This window comes from Macrosteles quadrilineatus, unplaced genomic scaffold, assembly GCF_028750875.1.
Source record: "Macrosteles quadrilineatus isolate MER2022 unplaced genomic scaffold, UCM_ALF_1.0 Scaffold_6__1_contigs__length_79288215, whole genome shotgun sequence".
Classification (NCBI taxonomy): domain Eukaryota; kingdom Metazoa; phylum Arthropoda; class Insecta; order Hemiptera; family Cicadellidae; genus Macrosteles; species Macrosteles quadrilineatus.
Window position 1 is genome coordinate 44,194,281 of NW_026542599.1, and position 22,806 is coordinate 44,217,086.

At 33.7% G+C, this 22,806-nt stretch overlaps 1 protein-coding gene across 1 annotated transcript in view; it reads left to right on the forward strand.

The window, feature by feature from the left end:
* Positions 1-22,806, forward strand: part of LOC128997495 (short stature homeobox protein 2-like) — a 33,460-nt gene that overhangs the window by 9,299 nt on the left and 1,355 nt on the right. The window contains exons 2-3 of the mRNA XM_054423133.1: positions 17,738-17,922; positions 20,687-20,744. Coding sequence (XP_054279108.1) covers positions 17,738-17,922; positions 20,687-20,744 — 243 coding nt within the window. The remainder of the gene's footprint in view (positions 1-17,737; positions 17,923-20,686; positions 20,745-22,806) is intronic.

Sequence of the window (22,806 nt, forward strand, 5' to 3'; positions counted from 1 at the left end):
TTTAGATGAGACTTGTTTCGGCTTCTTTAATGTATAAAACGTAAAAATAACCTAAAAATTTATGATTCTGAGCAATGTACAGACAAAACTCTAATTTTATTTATATAGATAAATAATCGGTGTTAGTTATGACAATACACAAACTATAAGCGACCTCCTCCAGCATTGGTTTAGCATTAGCGCGCAGGTAAGCGGCCGAACTACCATCTCAATCAGAATGCTGAATTTGTGTTATATTATCATGCTGTTTCAAACTAAATGATATGATACAAAAATAACATATAATATAATATTATCCGGCCAGCTACCGCGTAAACATGGTCCTACAAAAAAAACCTCGTAGCATTATTAAAGTGTCTATGGAGTTGAAATAAATTGTAAAATATTCTCTAATATACAAACCATACATTGGATGAACTGAAACTTCGTTATTGTTTATTTAAGCATTTACAAAATAGTTTTGAAAATCTGTAAATTCGTCTTTCAAATGTGATTTTAACTTCTAAAATAGTAAAAAATTAATTGTCCCCATCCATTGCAAGCTCTGATATGTTATGAGCACAAAAGTAATTGAAAAACTAGTTTCAGAATGTTGATAGCTTTTACAATAAAGGCATTTTCAATCCGGAACTATATTTCAATCCATATAATCCGCCATCCTGAACAGAAACACAGGCTGCCGGGTAGAATCCTCTTAAATTGGGGAAACGGACTTTCGGCCTGCGCTGCCCCTGACTCGGCCTGGGCTGCCCCTATTATGTGGTGTAAAGGGTAGGTTTCTCGGGAGTAGGTACCTGACCTGAGCTTGCGCTTTACCCACTAAATCCCAGGAATCTCCCGGAAATACCTGTGGGGTGGTGGACAGGGTCGTCGACACAGGAAACAGGGCAAATAGCATTGGAGCCAACCTTCTAGGAAATACATTACTATTGTATTAGAATACTGCTGTAATCTTTGGCATTAACGACTCAGAAAGTGATGGTGTCTACGGGTGATGGATATCCGCCCCAAATAAACCTATTTTTGTTTCAAAATTTTAGATTAAAAAATACGCAAATTCTTACTACATATAATAAATCTTTTATGCTTCTTTTAATACTGTATATGATAGTGGTTTTTAGTACTGTATTATGACAAATTTAAATGTAAAATACTTTAGTCCAGGAGCTGAGGGGGGTTGAGCATGCATGAAAGTAGTACGCAATGTTATTGCTGATTATTGTAATATGGACTGTGGTGATCAAAATTACGTATGTCGCCTATTTCAAAAGTGGTCGATAAGGTGGGGGGGAGGGGGCAAACATGGTGGTTTGCGCTATGCGTTAAAACGCTGATAGTTCGAAAACGGTAAAAGATAGAACATCGGTTAAAACGTCGTTGTAATTCTAAAAATGTGGACAACAATAATGGTCATTGGGTCCGAGGTCGTATCTCTATAAATAAACAACTTATTGTATAAAATATGTAAAAATGGACTTTTCGTGTAGATTTTTTACCGAATGTAGAATTAATTTGTGAGTGTCGCAAAGAAGTAATATCAAATATCTTTGCTGATAGTTGTAATATGAACTGTGGTGATACAAAATACGCATGTCGCCTACTTTTCAGGTGGTCGAGAACTTGGGGGGAGGGGGGCAAAGATGGCGGAACGCGCTATACATCGAAATGACTGTAGCTCGAGAACGGTACGAGATAGGACATCGGTTAAAACGTAATTTTAATCCATAAAATATTACCAATAGAAAAGGTCATTGGGTAAAAAGTCGTATCTTAACTAATAAAAAAGTTATAACAATAATAAGTTTAACAAAATGTACATCGTACAGCTATTTTTTTCGAAAATCGTATGGATTGTTGATAAATAATAGTGTAATTACTTAATTACTCTGCTAAATATTAACTAGATGCATTTTCTTATAAGAAAAAAATATATTATTACGAATACATTTGGTTTAAAATTTAAAACACGGCCTCCAAACTACGTATAATACTTGGGGTTTCGCCGCAATCAAATGCATAATACAGACTACCACTACAAATCCAATTTTAATTATTATAATGTTGTAGGTTATTACAATATGATTATGTAACAGATTCTTATTTAATACAGTTATATGAAATAAAAAACATTACTACAAAAGTAAATACCTTATAATAAAAAATACGGCAAATCTCTTCATTCTATCCATAACAATTACACTGGTTGTTCATATTATTTGTTGAATTTAAATAGGTACCTTTTTAATTTCTCTTAGCACCTGTAATACAAATAAAAAATTGTAAATATTTTCTTTGATACAAATGTATATACATCTATATATAATTAATGCATGAGAGCGGTCAAGAAATTTAAAGTTTATGGTGTTTATATTTACAATGGAATTAAACTACTATATATTATATTTCATATTTAATTATTATCTTATTAGTTTGATTATTTATTTATCATTATTTCATTTATATATTCAGTGTATAATGAAATACAAAATACAAGCAATCATTATTTTAAAAACAGCAGCAATTATAACGCAACCTAACGGACGAACCCCAAGGCGTTTAGAGGCCGTGTTTTACATTTTAAACCATATGTATTCGTAATAACATATTTTTTTCTTATAAGAAAATGCATCTAGTTAATATTTAGCCAAGTAATTAAGTAATTACACTATTATTTATCAACAATCCATACGATTTTCGAAAGAAATAGCTGTACGATGTAGATTTTGTTAAACTTATTATTGTTATAACTTTTTTATTAGTTAAGATACGACTTTTTACCCAATGACCTTTTCTATTGGTAATATTTTATGGATTAAAACTACGTTTTAACCGATGTCCTATCTCGTACCGTTCTCGAGCTACAGTCATTTCGATGTATAGCGCGTTCCGCCATCTTTGCCCCCCTCCCCCCAAGTTCTCGACCACCTGAAAAGTAGGCCACATGCGTATTTTGTATCACCACAGTCCATATTACAACTATCAGCAAAGATATTTGATATTACTTCTTTGCGACACTCACAAATTAATTCTACTTTCGGTAAAAAATCTACACGAAAAGTCCATTTTTACATATTTTATACAATAAGTTGTTTATTTATAGAGATACGACCTCGGACCCAATGACCATTATTGTTGTCCACATTTTTAGGATTACAACGACGTTTTAACCGATGTTCTATCTCTTACCGTTTTCGAACTATCAGCGTTTTAACGCATAGCGCAAACCGCCATGTTTGCCCCCTCCCCCCCACCTTATCGACCACTTTTGAAATAGGCGACATACGTAATTTTGATCACCACAGTCCATATTACAATAATCAGCAATAACATTGCGTACTACTTTCATGCATGCTCAACCCCCCTCAGCTCCTGGACTACTTGCAGTTATTTGAACTTGAATTCATTATTTCTTAGGCCGCGAACACTAAATATGTAACAGATGTTCGTGTACAGTAGTTAAACAATAAAAAATAGTGCATTTCATCGCTAGAGGGTACCTATTTAACAGTACTGTATTACGAAACATTTATATGTAAAATACTTGTAGTAATTTGAACTTGAATTCTTTATTTCGTTGGCCGCGAACACTAAATATAAAAGTAACAGATGTTTGTGTAAGGTAGTAAAACAATACAAAATAGTGCATTTCATCACTAGAAGGTGTCTATTTAACTTTACTGTATTACGAAACCTTTAAATGTAAAATACTTGTAGTAATTTTAACTTGAATTCTTTATTTCGTTGGCTGCGTACGCTAAATTTTGGCCGTAAAAGTTTAATTTTGATACTTACTTGTTCTGTGTTATTTCACCTAATAACAACAGTACATTTAATTCCATCCAACATAATTTTTGTTGGAAATGCACAATGTTGAATTGTGTGTTCCAATTATTAAATTGCAAATTACATTAATTAATTGTTGAATGAAATGCATAGGGGCATTTAATTCCATCCAACTGAATTTTCTGATTTTGTATATAACAAACTGTAAATTTCTTTTATTGATTGTAAATATCTACATCACTAGAAGCCTTTTTGTAGTAATTGATCATTTAAACATTGCAGTTACAAGTTTAATTTTAATATTTTGTTGTACCAATACACCAGACTGTTAATTAATATATAGGATTATATTTTAAACGCATTTTTATAACATACTTGTCTCTTGTTACATTGGTTTAGTTTTTAATTTCGTATTTTATACTTAGTGTTTATCTGGTTTTTACATAACAAATTGTTATTTACTTTCACTTTGTATTTGCTTGTAAATAGGACACTACCAGAAGTTTTTTTAGGTAAACATTATTTTAAACACTGCAGTTTTTTGTTTACCTTATACCATACTGTAATTTAATTAAAGTAGGCCTATCATTATTTTTATACTACGTCTCTTGTTTAAATTATCTGAATGAATGTACTACGAATGTACATTCAGCTGTTAAACTACAATTCACACTTTAAACTAAAACAAGAGGTTCTACCCGTGAATTCACGGGTGAACAGAAACCACCATTAAATTAATTTAATCAACTTTGACTTTATATTTCATTTAAAGGGCCCAAGTTCGAGAAATTTTCATGTGAAAGGATGTTAAAGGCAGTGGAACCTTCATACCTTACGTCCTAAGGTTGGCCGAGGTTGTACCTAAACACGCAGCTCTCTTTCACGACATCTCTAATACTTTCAATGAAATTGCGATCTGTTAAAGATCGGTGACAACCTCTTGGAACGAACAACATACATGGTTTGTTAATCTCATAGTCATCATGGTTCGAACACCTTTAGTTACTCACTTGTAACAAACAGCTATAAATAGCTTCACTGTCCATTCACCGCGACTCTTTTAAGAACGTAAAAGTAAATAATAAAATAAGTAAACAAAAATGTAAGCAAACAAACTATATTGTCGATTGCATTGGCCAGCTGTTGTTCACTAAATTAATCAAATAATAACTTCCAAAACATGCAAGGCGTAGCCTTTTGAAAATCAGCCTGTGGGGCAGAGCCCTTGGGGAGTTCGTCCATATCAATACTTTTCGGCAAAATCTACACACTCTAAGCTTCATTTTGATATGCCATATGCCTATATTTTTATTTGGTAAATGGCCTTAACCGTTTACATAAAATTTGATTGTATCACTGTAATAATATAATATACTGTTGTATGGATAATATTTTTGTACTATTGAGTGGATGGATTCTTGTAAGCAAGCCTTGAAATCATATTAAGTGAGACTAATTCGTCAACGTTTGTGATTTATGAAAGCTATAGTGACAATAGGCGGATGGTGGCCCCACCTTCTGCAGTAGCCTATCTATAAAAGCTATAATGTATATACAAAACTATAATATCTATAACTAATATTATTATGGTCAATTTATACATATCCACTGTTTTTGTATCTTGAACTGAGGTGACACATATGTCGTCAAATCGTCGTTAAAATTGGTTAAAAACTGTTTAAATATACAACTTTTAGCACGGTGTTTGTAACTAAACTATAGCCTAAACTTAGATTTAAATCTATCTAATACCTGCTCTTGCTCTGGAGTGCTCTGGGGCTCAGGTCCTTCTTGGAAGTACCGTACCTAATCCTATTCATAGTTTTTGGCCAGCTTGCTGTGTCAAACACCCCATATCACCCCTTCCCTACTTCCCTCTTACCCACAAAATCTTTTCAATTTACCTATAGGGAATCTTTTGGGGACAGCAGACTCAGAGCTACCCACGTTCCCTATTGTTTGTTGCGGAGGGTAAGTTTCTCATAATCACCCCAGGCCGAAAGTCCTACACTCCTTAAATTGATACATTGAAATGTATGGTAATTGCTTAGAGGCATTTTCCCAAATTAAAATATAGGCACATGGCCCTTAAACATGAAGCTTAGAGTGTTTAGATTTTTTCGAAAAGTATTGGCAAAGATAAAATTAGATTTCCCATCCTTATGGAACAGCTGAAGCCAATTTTATTGTTAGTTCTGTCCGGTGTACTGTAGAGTCGTCTTTTGTTTACAATTTGTTTCTATTATTTTAGGGTTAGTTTCTCATTATTTGTGTCTCAATGTTTGGTTATATAGCTAGTGGACGAGTTATTTTTATGATTAGATAGTTTTATTTGGTTAAACGATGTTTTAAATTACTGAAATAACAAGAAACAAATTGTAAATAAAACACGACATCTACAGAAACCCGGGCAGAACTAACAATAAAATTGGCTTCAGCTGTTCCATAAGGATGGGAAAACTTCTAATAGACTATGTTTTATCTATGGTATTGGTATGGAAGATTTTTATACGACCTCTGCCTCACAAGCGGATTTCCAAATGGACAAAGTTTAAACGATGTTTTTTAATTAATTAAATTAAACATCTGTTCGATGAAATCAACCGGTGTTTGTTAATTTGCCAGAAAAATATGTTTGTGATGTTTTTTTTTTGCATTGAGGAAATTTGTGTGTTATGTAGTAAAAGGATTATGTTTGGTTAAAGTAATGTAGTACAAGTTTTGTAGAATACTGCTCTCGGTTTTCTTTGTAATTTATATACTAAGCTTTAGGTAAAGAGGCTTGACTAAATCTGAAGAATTGTGGTAAAACATCTATTTCATGAAACATCACGTAATTTGTGTTATTGCCTCACTAAGGTATGATGTTAGATCACGTTGGATCTATTGACTTTTAATTATAAGCCGGGGCTTTTTTAAGTAAGTAGGTCTATACTTAAAAATAGGTTTATCCTGTCAAATTATTTTATTTTAAATTTGAGTTAAATTAATTAATTAACACGTCAGTACCACGTATACACGGTGATAAAATTAAGTTTTCATTCTTTCATAGATGTGGAACTATTTTATACAACAGATCCAAAGAACAGTATTATTCTCTTCCGTGTTTTCTCCACGTTGCGAAGCACGGGTATCAGACGTCTAAAAACTGAAATAAAATTCATAAAAACCAAAATTTCTAATTAAAATTATGAATTTAACATGCCTTTCTTCTCAAAATGATCGTTCCGTAAAAATGTCGCAAAATGATTCAGAATATTCTGGAAAAGCCACTTGACGTGTTAACTTCTTATATGGTATATTAACACAACCCGTCATGGCTTGATGGCTTTGCTCACGACAATTTAAATAAAAAAAATAAATGTTTGATCTGATGGAAAATAATGAATAACTACTGCGGATAGGGTCTGAAAATAAAATATATCTTTATTGAATCCAAGCATTTACAATCACCATAGGCCTAGTTAGTAACGTGCGTAACTCCTGGACTACTAAAGGGAGAACTTCTCCATTTGTCCTTCCACCATGGGGTAGCGGATTTCTACCCCCGGATATTTACCCCCATGAAAAAACGCCTACGTCATTTTGACGTCACGAGGGGCGGGGCTTATACACGTTCGAGAAACAGCCCGCGACTGGAAATCTACCCCCGGACATCTACCCCCGGACATCTACCCCCAGACATCTACCCCCGGACATCTACCCCCGGAAATCTACCCCCATTGGTCAGCTCTGCCGCGTATCGGCCAATATTCATTGTGTTGTATAATTGATTTTATAAATTGCTTTACCTTCTTATATCCAGTAGTAAACATGCGATATGTCGATGTCTGTTTTAACATTATCCATATTTATAATTCAATAAGTTGTAACAGTCCTTTTCAACCCGACCTACTTCACTGATTTTTACGATTGAGGTGTCTTTTAAAAGCTTAAGATCTAGCGCAGCACAAAATGGTAATTAAAAGGATATTTCGATTATGGCTTCAAAATGTTGACCCCTAAGCCTTTGATTTATTCCTAGAAGGTGCTTCCAATGGTTGACCAACTTTTACACTATACAGTAACAGTTTAAAAGTGAAATGTGAGGAGTACTCATCAAATCAATTTTTAAGTCAGGTTGTGAAAACATGAATGATCGTCTGCAACTGTAAACAGGAGATGAACAAGTTATGAAAATAATATAATATTGCGCACTTTTCACATGGTCAAGTGTTACATCGTACTGAACCATTGTTTTTACACACATTTCTTAAAGGATAAAGTGAATAAACTGTGGTGACCTTCCGGTTTATTCAATGTAGGCCTAGTAGGAATAATTGTTTAGTAAAACAAAACTCAGTTGTAAACTGTTAAATTGAGAAAGAGGATCAATAAAAGTCAGGTGTATAATGGTAAATTTTTCATATCATCTAGTAAAAAAAATAGTTTCTAAGATTTAAATGCGTACTAAGAAAGGATTTAAAGTATTTTCTCTTAAATACCTAAAATAAGACAATTCAGTTGTAAACTGTTAAATTGAGAAAGAGGATCAATAAAAAGTCAGGTGTATAATGGTAAATTTTTAATATCACCTAGTAGTAAAAAAATTTAGTTTCTAAGATTTTAGATGCGAAAATAAGAAAGGATTTTAAAGTATTTTCTCTTAAATACCTAAAATAAGACAATTATTCAAAAATGTTAAAATGAGGCATTTTAAGGTAGTATACAGAACAGAATTAGGTTAAACCCGTCGACACTGACGGTTACTTTCAAGGCTTATGCTAATTCATTTTACAACTGCGATAAATAGATTGAAGTAATACAAATTTTGAGCATTTAGCTCTTTTGATGAGTAATAAGTGTAAAAGCAATAATGACTATTGCGTTAGTTACAAAATATGGTTGATCATTCAATGAATAAAATATTTCCCATACCGTACGTCATAACAGTTATTATTACAATGTTAACCGGTTTCTCTTCTTTTGGAAGAACCTTTAAATAGTATTAAAATCGTATTGGTCAATCTTTTGTGATAAACACTTCCGATCCGCGCTCATGCATGCGCTGTTAGCTGTTACTGTATGTGAAAGTTTGTCAACCATTTAAATCACTGTCTGGAAATGAATCAAATGCTTAAGGGTCACACTTTTGAAGCCCTTTATCAACATATGGTTTTAAATACCATTTTGCGTTGAGCTGAATCTTAAGATTTAAAATTAGACCTCAATCATAAATATCAGTGAAGTAGTTCGGGTGAAAAAGGGCTGTTACAACTTATTTTATTAGGAAGATAGATACAGTAATGTTAAACAAGTCAATGACATATCACATGCTAAATACTAGATATTAGAGGGTAATGATTAACCGAAGAGACGTTGATTTACATAAAACAATTAATAAAATCAATTACAACAATGAATATTGGCCGATACGTGGCAGAGCTGACCACTGGGGGTAGATTTCCGGGGGTAGATGTCCGGGGGTAGATGTCCGGGGGTAGATGTCTGGGGGTAGATGTCCGGGGGTAGATTTCCAGTCGCGGGCTGTTTCTCGACCATGTATAAGCCCCGCCCCTCGTGACGTCAAAATGACGTAGGCGTTTTTTCATGGGGGTAAATATCCGGGGGTAGAAATCCGGCGACCCTCCACCATGAGCCCCGGACTACTCTCTCTCTCTCCCCCCCCTCTCTCTCTCTCTCTCCCTCTCTCTTTCTCTCTCTCTCTCTCTCCCTCTCTCTCTTTTTTGGCACGATATTTCTTGTGGTTCTCATAACCTTCAAAGGCAGGTAGACCCTGAACAATTGCAGGTCTACAGTCTACTATGTTTTCACTAAGTGCGTGTGTGTACAACTACAAAAGTGACTTGTCTCAAATCTCCAGTAAAAGGCACGGTTTAATATATTTTATCTTCATTTTGTATTCATTTCCCCTAGAAAAAATATTTAAAAAATGTGTAGCTCTACGAATGTATCTTCAACCGCTTTACATCATCCACCTGATAAGTGAATTTTGATTACACAGCTACATACTTGTGTGTAACAATTCCATGATTGAGACCATTTTTAACAGCTTATATGTTAGGGTTGACTGATTAAGATCGGATGTGTCTTTTGGTGAAGAAAATGTATTTAAATCTCAAATTACCAAGGACTGGGCATTAAATTATTAAGACAAGGGATCAGACCGTACACCTTCGGATTCTCAGACGAGCACATTAATACTAGGTACTTACCTACGGGTTTCTTCACAAAATGAACATTTTCTTGGGCTTCACACTTTTTTGTTAGGAAGTATTTTACAATTTAGAGTAGAATATTTATTCTATAAACTATTGGCTTTTCCCCAATTATAGTTTTACACTATCTTTAACTAATATTTGTTTGGAATTGTACCTGAGGCCATAGTTTAGTATTGGACCTCCACTAGGCTGGCATCTACAATAAATTTAATTCAACAATCTTTCAATCATTGCATTAAATGAACCAATTTTGGAATTAGCCCTAATCTTGTTCATAGCCATAACATAATTTTAAAACTGTGCAAAATACAGTTACTTGTTATCAGTAATTAGGATTTTTGTTATGACTTAAATTATAAATGTTTATATCACTAAACGGGTAGGCAAGTAGTATTTCTTTTTTTTTAGTCCTTGCCAAAAACATCCACTATGCAGATTGGAATAAATACAACTAATTTACATAATAGCAATAGAACTGAACAAATTGAATCAAAAGGGATTGGAATTAAGAAAATCCACAACTTACAATTCCCTTCTTTAAGCAGTTTCGGAAGAAAAACGATAAAACCTAAACTCCGGTAATACTGTAATTGGAGCGATTCTGGGCGAAAGAGTTTGTAATTAGGCGCAAACTGGTGTAAGTGGGGGAAACGGCGATTAATTAATGAAGTGAGGTGAGGAAAAATCCGACTCCGGCCTCGAGGGTGCAGTTAGGCACCTTAATGGGATCTAACGGCGATGGAACGGCTTAGATTAATCTAATTCCATTACTGTAATGAAGATACAGAATATATAAAGTCCGGGGTCCCTTCATCAGGCTTAGACTGGAGCATCAAATTTACAAATTGAATCAGGGCGGATTGGCTGTTTAGCTGCGCGGCATGCCAGCTCCCCCTTCTCCTCTCCCACTAGTGGTAGAGGGGGAGACGTAAGGGAGTGGGGGGAGCGCTTATGCCCACGTTGGGGTTATCGAGTATCAAAACGTTTTGCCGTTAGATTATCTGTAACTTTTGGTGTTTCTTGTACGCACTTGGTTTGTTTTGCTGAGGATACGATTGTGTAGAGTGCTGTACAATTAATTGTGTATTATCTTGTTCATGTCGGCGATTATTGGGATTTTAATAAATGTTTAGGCGATACAGATTGTATAACAGGTCGTCCTATTTCACTCACCCTGTAATCTCCTATCATAAAATAAGCACCTGACAGTGTCTAGTCGTCGTCGAAACTTTTGATTACAGCATATAATTTACTATTACTGATTACTACTGTCTTGAATCCAGTTCCAACACAAAGGGTTTAAATACACATACTCGACTTAAAATATCTTACAATCTTAAACAACCCTGCAGACTAAGCAAATTTCCATTTGTCTGATTAGATTTTCACTACAATATTTCACAAAACAAAACAGTCGGTTAAAACGAAGGCCTGGGATTGCTATTGTTGATGCAAGCATTGCGAATAACTGCTTTTTTTTGCGAAATTGTTTGAAATATATTTTCCAATTGCATATAAATCGTAATGAATCGTAAATATCAGGCTCTAAATGACTTGTTTGTTTGTAAACATGATGACTGTAAATAAAGTTGGGCATGTTTGGCTAATTTGTAAACCCTATAACACTGCGTTTCTATGATCCCATCTTGTTAATTCGCTAACTCATAAAATTTAACACACTTTCACACGCTTCACTTAATTTTACAAAACATCGACCCAGAATGAATCGAGTGAGCGCGTTTATGAACAATACTTAGGGGTCAGTAGCCGATATATATATATATATATATATATATATATATATATATATATTTATATATGTGTCCGTTAGCGCGATAACTCGAGCAAAATTGATCCGATTTTGATGAAATTTGGTACAAACGTGTAAACCTACATTTATTCGAACGAGTTCGCGAACCAGCATAATCGGACCATGGGATCAGGGGTTTATGAGGGGTTTTATGGGGTAAAAATGGGTTTTTCTTATTTTTGACCCTAAAAACTTTAAATTTCTAAATTTCTCTTTAGACCATTTTGAAGAGCTTAAAAAAACAAATAATTTAGTATATTGAAGTTTTTTTGAATGTTCATTGACTACGGAGAAAATTTAAAAAATTGTAAATTTAAAATTCCCATGTTATTCTTATGGAGAATAAATAAACTGTTCTAGTTTGCTTGTTTATTAATATATTTTAATCAAATTTGGCAATTTGGCTTATTTGATGCTAAGCTATCAATATTTCAATTGAAAAAACACACCTCAACATCTTCCCCGTAGTAGCAAACCAAACTACTCACTAAAATTAATGTTATTTAAATAGGAAATAAATCTGAAAATTTATAGGGAATATTTTAGTAGAAATCAAGCCGGATAAATGGAAATTCGCTTAGTATGCAGGTTTTCTGCGACGGGGGTATTTGTTCTATTCAGCGAGAAGAAATAATACATCAACCGTAACTGGTCATAGCCCTTTATAGGAAAAAAAGAAATTGTTAACCATCAGGTCATTAGTTTTAGGGATACAGTAATTAGTTTTACAAGACAGTCTAAAGCATTTGAATTTTTGGTACTTTCCTGTTAAAGGGAACATTCATTATTATCGAAGATTTTTCCATAAATCGATATTTTTATATTCCGATCCATTACAAATTGACAACAACTAACTGATCTTGTTTAGGCTAAAATAGTCTATTATATGGATTAAGAAATGAAACTGTTCTAAGCTAACCTAACATAACCAACCAAACTTGCTGGACCATTTAAAAATATTCCATTTGGGTTTGAAAATAGAAAAGGCAAGTTAAACACGGAAGTTTTAAATGTTATAGCAAGTTTCGTTAGTTATGTTAGGTTATTTTTTTAGAACAGTTTCATTTCATTATTTTTTGTTCATACCGAACAATAATATTTATCGCGTAGTTGTCAGCTGATACGTTTCAATTTGTTAATATCGATGTATCGAGAAAAAATCATCGATAATAATGAATGTTCCCTTTAACATGAAAGTACCGAATTTTCTTTTGATTGCTTTTTATAAATAATCATTAATTTAGGAGAATAGATAAGTAATTTTATGAGTATTCTCTTATTAAGTATACCCTCGGAATTGCTTGTCGTTAAGACTAGTTAGTGAAATCAAAATCGATACGTCTTTATTGAGTTTAATTTAGATACACCGCCACATGCAAATTATGGAGTTGATTTTTTAAAATTATTTTTCTGCAATGTTGCATTTTTTTTTTAAAAGAACTCCACCATTAAATGTGGCTGGTAGCTGATTCGATACAAGGCACATCTAATTGTCCACTAATGGTAATGTAGTCCGTTTTATCCTGAGAAAACCCACCTTTTGATGGAAACAACCAATCTCAGTCAATGATAAATCTATACTGTAATCCATTCACAGCCATCCTTCTCTCATCTTTACCTTATAATACAATCCCCGGCGTGTAGCAATGGGACCAATCTAATATAATCCAATAAAACCCAAAATAATAAAGATTTAATTTACCTTTAGAAAAGTCATTTCTATTGAAATGTTAAATTCATCGTTATCATTTTTACCAGAATGAGTGTACTACTATTTAAAATAAAATTCCACATTCCATCACCATCCCCAAAATTTAACTCGTTTCTTCCATCGTCACGGTAATTTTTCGTTGACCAAAAACGATTAAAACTACCAACACAACAGAATAAACATTTTCTGCGAATTTTAAAACGGATAGCACAAACCCATAAAACGGCAACGTCCGGCGACAAAATGCTACGAATAAAACTCGCATAAGGGCTGCAGAGGCGACAGATTTGCAAGTCGGATAAGCGGGTGCTCCACGCGAGCGGCTACAGACAATCAAACAAACGGCAAATAAAAATCTAGTTAGCGGGGGGTGGAGGGGTGCGGACACGGGGGGAAATCTCATTGCAGTGGTCGAAATAGCAAATTGGATTGTTTTTTCCGAGCATCATGCATATGTACGGTCGGTTGTGAAAACATCGGACCGGGTGTGGAGGGAATCAACGGATGTACGTGTTTCGGTTTTCAATGTGAATAGATGAATAATTTTCACTTAGAGGTGTCGCTCTGGTAAATTATTGTAGCTTTGGATACAGGTAAAACTAACCGTGAAATGTCTTGCACAGTTGAGTAGTGCAGGTAAACTTATCATCTTATCGTGTCTGAAAGCATTTTATGTGTGTTTCATGTTGGTGATGTTAAAGTTCATATATGTTGAATATATCATGTTCTAAATGTTAGGGTCAATTATAGGGTTTTTACTATACTGCAAAAAAAACATCAACGGTTTGTAATCTTATATATTATAGAACATTCCCAAAACTTATGACAGATAGCCTGACCATACTACTGGACCGAATTACACGCGGGTTGTACAAAAAAGGTCATCAGTCATTTATGTGCAGCCTTTATTTTTTGTATTTTGAAAATATTTTTTTAATTGGGTCAAAAATGGAAATTTTACTTTTCTTATGGAGAATAAACATGGGGCTAACTAATAGACAATAGACATAGATATTAATAGACAATGATGTTTATTGAAACCTTTTTTCTTAGCTTTGTGCATTGCAGGGTAAATCTACGCATACTTTTAGAAAAATATTTTGCCTGTACATATGAAGAATCCCTTTATAAATTTAAATAGGCTATAAAAAATAAACACAAAAAATGAATTTAAAAAAATTAACATGAGCCTTATGTGTTGTTATGTTGGTGACGTAATAACAACATAATATAAACAGAAAATCAAAACAAATGGAAGAAATTTTATTCACATGTTTTATTTACAGTGTGGGGTGAAAATAGAGAAGTTTGCACAATTAATAAATACTTTTGGTCGAGTTTTCAATCATGGGGCGAGCTCTAGTTAAATACTCTAGTTAAGTAACAAATTGTAAATACAAAACCACCCTCTACAAACAAAAAAATACTGACTAACCTTAAATCTATTTCCAGCTGTTTTAGGACATGTCAAATGTTTCATTGAAAATAAACACTGTCAAATAGAGATAGAGGAGTGTGCTCTGTGCTGCTGTGGTTTACTGATTTCTTGTATATTAACTAGTCAAACGTTGCAAAACTGAATGGACAACTTATTTTACACTAAAGCGTATTTGCATTTAAACATCATCATTTCAAACACCGATTGAGCAAATAGCATTTGAAAGTTTCATTGTGCTCAGTTTTAATGGTTTAAACACATAGATAACACAATTCAACATGGAAAGCATACGAATGAAATATCCCAAGTCGTTGAGTACCAGGGTTTTTATAAAATACACTATCCAATTAAGCCACACTTTTGTGTGTCTGATTTTGGTTATGGATGGGACTAACACCGCATTGACGCCTATCTAATATTAAGGTTATAATGGTATAATATTAAGCCTTCTTTGAGGCTTAGGTTTTAATAGCCATTTATTTTAAAATTTTCCTAATTATTATTTTCTAATGGTTATTTTAACCAAACAATACATATTGAAGAAAATAATACTCTTTAATCTTTGGATAGTGAGTAAAGATAATCGTCAATTGTAAAGAAATCTTGAAAATAATATTCTTTTTAGTAACGGAAATTACTTTTATTAATTTTCGATTTTTTTTTACTATTTTCTGATGTATGAATCAGTCTTGGAATATGTTAAAGCAGTATAAGCAAAATAAATAATACTTCTAAAAGTATTTAGTGCCCATTGAATCGTAACAACAACTATGGCTAGTACTCTCTATTATATTCCACTAATCGTACGCCGTAGGATAACACTTTATTAGCGAATTTCACTATAGGGAAGTAGCTATTACCGTAGGTGGCAAGACCTAGACCCGGGACCGATTTACTTTTTCATTTTGATGTCCCCAGAGGCCAAAAACACCATTCGTTCAAATTTTTATATATGTATATATATATATATAGACTTATATATATACGTCCGTGAACGCGATAACTTGAGTAATTTTTGTCCGATTTTGATGAAATTTGGTTTAAAGGTGTAAAGCAGGATACACTTGAATGAGTTTGCGAACCAGCACGATCGGACCATGGGAACGGGGCTTTACGGGGGGTTTTATGGGGTAAAAATTGGTTTTTCTCACTTTTGACCTTCAAAACACAAAATTTACCGATTTCTCTTTAGACCTTTTTAAAGAGCTTAAAAAAACAAATAATTTAGTATATAAAAGTATTTTTGTTCGATTATTAGTAACGGAGAAAATTAAAAAAAATTAAATTTAAAATTCCCATGTTATTCTTATGGAGACTATTGTCAAATGTTGTAGTTGGCTTGTTTATGGATATATTTTGATCAAACTTGGCAAATTTATTTATTTTGTACTAAGCTATCAATATTTTACTCAAAAACACACTTTATTAGTTTCCTTGTAGCAGCAAACCTAGGTACTCGTTAAACCTAATGTTATTAAAATATATTTAACTGAAAATCAATTCAGAAAAATGGAAATTCGCTTAGTCGGTAGGTTTGCTGCGGCGGGGGTATTATTTTTATACTATGACTCTTCACAATTTCAATTGTTTAGCCTATATTTGTTTGTTCCGCCGGGAGGGAATCCCAACTAAGCAGGCGTCACGATAGGCAATATAGGTACAGCTGTCGTTATGCATCAGCTGATAGCAGGCGCTGTTGTGCGCTGGACGGATTCACTTTATTGAATTCATTTGATATAAAACTAGTTGTAAATTTATTATAACACTATCTAAATTGTTTGTGTATTCGTGTTTTTTGTTCGTGTCGTGCTTGTTTTGACCTGTTGTTTTGATAATGTCTTCGCAACGAAACAAGTAAGCTACTGAACAATCTTAATAATTGATGTATCTATATTACTAGCTGTTGTGTCAGTGTTAAAAGAATAGTTTTCATGTAGTTGTCTTTTATTCACAATTAGAATTAACACAAAATCATAACAACAAAAAATGTAAATCTTAATATATTAAAGCAAGTTGTGTTAGTTACAGCGTTTATAACTAGAAAACTACTGAACCAATTGGCATGAAAATTTACAGGGATATTCCTTAGGTACTAGAATAACATAATAGCCTGTTTCCGTTTCAAAAACCTTAAGGGAAGCGTCCTATGGCCCTTTGCAGTTTACATGTTAATCTTATGGAAGAATGTTTTATTTTGTTTACCATGCCATGTTTGTCATTTCTTGATTAAATTAAATTAAGGAAACAGCTGTTGTAATGATAACCTAATTTTTGAAAACAAATCTATGCATAACAAATGAGAGCTATCAAATAGGTTTCTATTCCATTTGTTTTTTACGAATATTTTGTTGTCAAATGTAACTGAAGGCAAGTGAGCGCAGCGAACGAGTTCCAACCTAAAGGTGAGTGAGCGTAGCGAACGAACTTCAACCAGGACGTGATTGAGCCATGCGAACGAGCTCATCTTGAAAATGAACGAGCATTTGACATAAAACCTCATTAGGACAGAACGACGTCTGTCGGGCCAGCTAGTAATAATTATATCTGAAATGAGACAGCTAGAAATCCTACACTAGCTGCTGTACTCGTGCTTCGCTACGGGAAGATTAACCGTATTACCTTTGGGGATGTTTACTTCAGTATCCAATAGTCAATGGCATTACCAAATAAAACCACTTGTTCGTTTATCAAGGATCACAAATCAAAAGTCTCTCACTGTCATCTTGAATCACTTGCTAAGACTAAAGAAATTACAAATAATTAAATTGTTTCAGGAGGCCGTCGACTTCAACTATCACCTCTACCTAAACCTGTGAACAAGCAGCGACGAAGTCGGACCAACTTTACACTAGAACAACTCAACGAGCTGGAACGACTCTTTGACGAGACTCACTACCCGGACGCGTTCATGAGAGAAGAGCTGAGTCAAAGACTCGGTCTGAGCGAGGCAAGAGTGCAGGTATGTAATGTTTATTGTTTGTAATGATTTGGTCAATTAAGAAGCTCTGATCAATGTAGGGTTTGAAGGAAATTCGACTCCAACCTGTCTATGGACTAATCAAATCACACGACGGAATTTGATTGATACTGTAAACATGACTGGTTACTGATTGATGCAGTATGTTTATATTTTATAATTAAAGATCGGCCTAGAATAAACGTATTGAATTGTACTGGTAATAGTTATTTTCCACCACAAATTGTAAATTAAACTAATTGACTTTTGACAGTGAACATAGGCTTCTCGCCCTGTTTTAAGCGGAAGCTATCTAAAAGCCCCTAAAACTTCATAGCGGCTCCATCTGTTGGTGTTTTAATTTAACTAAAACATATTTATTTAATCGAATAAAGCCATCGACAGAGTCTAGTGCTGCAGCGTTTTTTTGGTTATAAGGTACAGTGGTCACTAAATTGTCAACAAAACCAAACTAGAATTAAATCTTATTGTATGTACTATACATTTTGGATCACATCCTCTAATATAGGATTGTGACTATGACTATGATTGAAATATGACCTCTTCGAGTAACTGGCTTCATATGATCGATGTAATATATAGGTTTATGTTTAGCAGAAACGTAAGTAAATATTTGTTGATCTATTCGTTTGACAAGGTTTGAACGGTTGAGAAATGGCCTAATACTGTATTTGATTACTTAGTTTTTGTTGTGAATTTATTTCGCATGACTTTACACCTTTAAAAAAACAAGTTAAAGCCCCGTGTAAGTGTATACTACCACAATAATTAGTGTGATATAGACAAAAACAACTTCATACAATATAAATAAACATCACTAAGCTATATAAACAGAGTTTTCTTGTTGAAAAGCAAAGTGAGAACAGAAATCTCAACTGGAGAGTAGTTCAACAATCGATTGAGTTTTCCCTTGGGAATTCAGCCCCTTTAGGGCCCTCAGTTATAGAATCTGTTTCTCGTGCCTTGTTTTGTCGTTCTAAGTAAGTTTAGCACGGTTTTGTTTATTAGTGAGTTTATGGGTAAGGTAAGCCTAAGTTCCGAAATAATTTCCTCACTTATTATCATATATTACATAATTAAGGTTTCTGTCTGTGTGTTTGGTCTGAGTGAATAGGATCACAACTGATAATACTGGACTAAAAAGTTTATGAACAGGTATATCATGACCTGGCAAAACATAAGCCTATTTATATCCTTAAAATCCGTCTCGATATGCTGCCGATGATCTGTTTGATAAGTCAAAATCGATAGCAGTTTTTAAATAGCTTACCTATATTTACTGCCTTGAAAAATCATTCAGTGCATGTACGTGAATGTATTTTTAAAACTTGAAACTCACTATCATAAATTACTCTGTTTAATTACCTATAAAGCTTTCAAATCCTTCATACATTAATTATTCACTAGACTAATAAATTACCAGAGATGTTATTTCAGAGATTGAAACAAGCCCAAAGCCATTCTGAGAATCTTACCCCGGGCAACCCTTTCTTGGAGTTAAAGATACGTCAAGAACTCCTAAGACGGAGGGGAAGTTGGCAGGAGGTTTAATTATGTTAATTGCCGCACGAGTGCAGGTAAAGCTGGGGGAGAAGAAGAAGAGGGCATTGATCAGATTATCAGGGCTACCACCTGTTTACTACTCGCGTGATTGTTGCCAACCTTCCGGCGCTAATAGAATTGAGTCGATCTTCTCGATTTTCCTCTGCCATTTACTCTATTGCACTTTATATCTTTTGTTTCGTCCTAACCGAGCGAAACTGCTTGGCTTTCAGGGTAACTAAACGATTTCTCTTTATTTCTTGAGTGATTGACGTTGTTGTCTTTTAACGGGAAAATGTTTAGGTGTATTTTCAAACTAAGGATGTAAATAATATTCTATAAAATATTTTATGAGCTCGCTTATTTTATATGTTACTAACTAGTAAACATGCATAAATGAGATGTTCTTAAACATTTTAAGGTTAGGTCAGACTGTTATTTATGTAGATATTGAGGGGAAAATCATAATAATTAGGAATGTATTTCTTGTAAGTAGTAGTTTACCACAGGGATCATTGGGGTCCTTTGCTCCAAACAAGTAAACAATAAGACATTCTTTGATCCTATCCACCACAAACAAGCATTAATTATTTTTTATGTTTCTACTTATGATTAAAAAAATACTTTATCGTTTGGATGGTTTTGAAATTTAAGAGATACTTTTAAAACTAAATCTGTAGCTAAAGAACAGCCTTCATTAAAAAAATATTTATATGATTTCTAAAAAACTTAACAAGTACGATAGGAAGATGCAACCTAAAGAATTGAAGTCCATTATTTAATACTGTACATTATTAAATTTTGACATACTGGAGCCAGATTAGCAGTTTTTAATACATGCGTTGCGTGTCTAAAGTACCTCTTTTATTCTCTGGGAGTAAAAGTCAGCTGTTATAACAGTTGTACACTTCAATTGCAAGCAATCACATGTATCGAAATTATTTATCGATTGATTTGATCTATTTGGTTTTGGCTTATTATGACGACAAATCTATAGTTCATCGCACGCAAAAAGCGGCTCATCCCCATGGAGTTCCCTCATTGTAAAACTTGAGCTCGGGTCAAAAAGAGTCACTTTACGAATGATGAAATACACTATTACGACTGCTCGTAAACATATGAAAATCTAATTTAAGTTACCAAAAATCGTACACAGTTATGTGCATTTAAAAATTTACTAATTTCAATTTTCTTGTCATTTCAGGTTTGGTTCCAAAACAGAAGAGCAAAATGCAGAAAACATGAGAGCCAACTGCATAAAGGTAAATAAATAATTACTATCTTTGTATACAGGGTGTCCAGCTTCCAATATGAACAGCTTTACAAGATTATTCGGGCGGTCAAAAGAAGGAAAAAATGCAAACATATGTATTCTCTCGAACCGTTTAGCGTCTATCTGTCTGTGTGTTTTTTTTTATATATAAACACTCGTAACTTCTTTACGATGTAAGCTACAGCATTAAAATACTGTACTGCAAAATGTTTGTCTTTCTAGCCACTACCTTTTCTAGAAACTACCATTCAACAACGTAGGACTATACTTTAAATAAGCAAACAGTTTGAATCCAACCAACTATTGAAATATTTGAACTAAACTTCAAACTCTAATCTTGAAACCTACAATAGCATAGAAACAGTCAACATGTGTGCACTAAACGACATAGACATGAAACTCATAAAGACAAAATGAATTTTACAATAGGGTGAAAAATCTACCACTCAAATTAAATTCTTACAATTACCAAGACACCGAAACACTTACATTAAAACTAAGTTCCCAAAAACACCCTCAATCCACACCCCCTTCGCAATCAAATAAAAGTGATGCAAATGGGCCAAAAATAAACCCCGGTCTATTCCAAGGGTTTGTTTAATTTGCCAAATGTGAACTGAGTCAGTCGGCCAGATTTGGTTGTGACAAGTTTTTGTAATCAAATTGAGAGTAACTCTCTGTAACGATGCCCGTGGGGACTGGGCCGTGCATAATGGAGTGCCGCCATACGTTGTGGACCTTGCTGGGGCTTGGGGAGGAATGGAGTGATGAATTAGGACTTCTGGCTGTGTGTTTAATAGTTCTAGTGTTAGGCACGTGATAAAGTGTGGTGCGATCCATATGGAGAAGTTATCCCATCAATATACCTGTAGGTATTGTTGAAAAATAAAAACTAGTAAAATTACAACTCAAAAGTACAAAAACAATACAGTATTAAAGAAGTGCAACATCTTTGACTAACTTTATTTGTTCCTTCTATATTTGTAATTTCAATCTAATACTGAAAAATGAAGGAAATCGGGGAATATGTGATAACAAGATCATTTTCGTCGGTTTGGTGCGTTGGTTTTATGTCACAATAATTTTGCTTACCAATCAAGGAAATTGGTCAACAGAGGCCAAAAACACCATCCATTCATAGAAATCCGTTTATATATGTATATATATATATTCTTGAGGAGATCTTGATAGAGTTTATGATGAATGAAACATGAAACATTGCAAATTTTCGTTTAATACAAACGTTTTCAAGCAAAGAGAAATTAATGAAAAATGTAAAGATGAACAAAACAAATAAATATGAACTGTTTACAAATAGTTTAATTTTGAGAACATATGATTGAGTACAGATCAAAGAAAATAATAAAATCAGCCTAAAAGGAAATTAAAATTCAGCTGAGTTGAATCACTGTTTTACTATCTTAAATTTAAACCAGGGGCCCATTTCATAATAAACTACAAGTTACAAGTTACAACTTGTAACTTGTTATTTCCATTAGATTTGCATTGGGCAATCAGCTGATTTACTAATAATATTAGTTTGTACTTTATTATGAAATGGGCCCCAGAGGGGAACTTTGTTTTCAGTACCAACTGATGAGCCAATTCAGAATTTCTTAAAACCAGTTGGTTGCAATTAATTAATTAATTCATTAAGAAATTCTGAATTGGCTCACCAGTTGGTACTGAAAACAAAGTTCCCCTCTGGTTTAAATTTAAGATAGTATCTATATAAACCGGCTGTATCCAATAAACAAAGACGATACACGAAAGAGGAATAACATAAATCGCACTAATTGTTTACTTGGAAAATACTTTTATTTTAAAATTACAAATCCAAAACACACCTCCAAACATTACAAATGCTTTTAGAAAAGAAGATAAAAATCGCAAAATAAAGTGTTCTGCATTTCCTACTTACCGTAAAACTTCCGAGGGTCCTAAAAAGCAGCATATATGGACGCATTTGAGCATAACGTGTGATAAAATATGTTGACATCTCAAGTCCAGCTTTTTAAGGGCTTAAGGCCGGCCGATGATCTGTGCGCAAT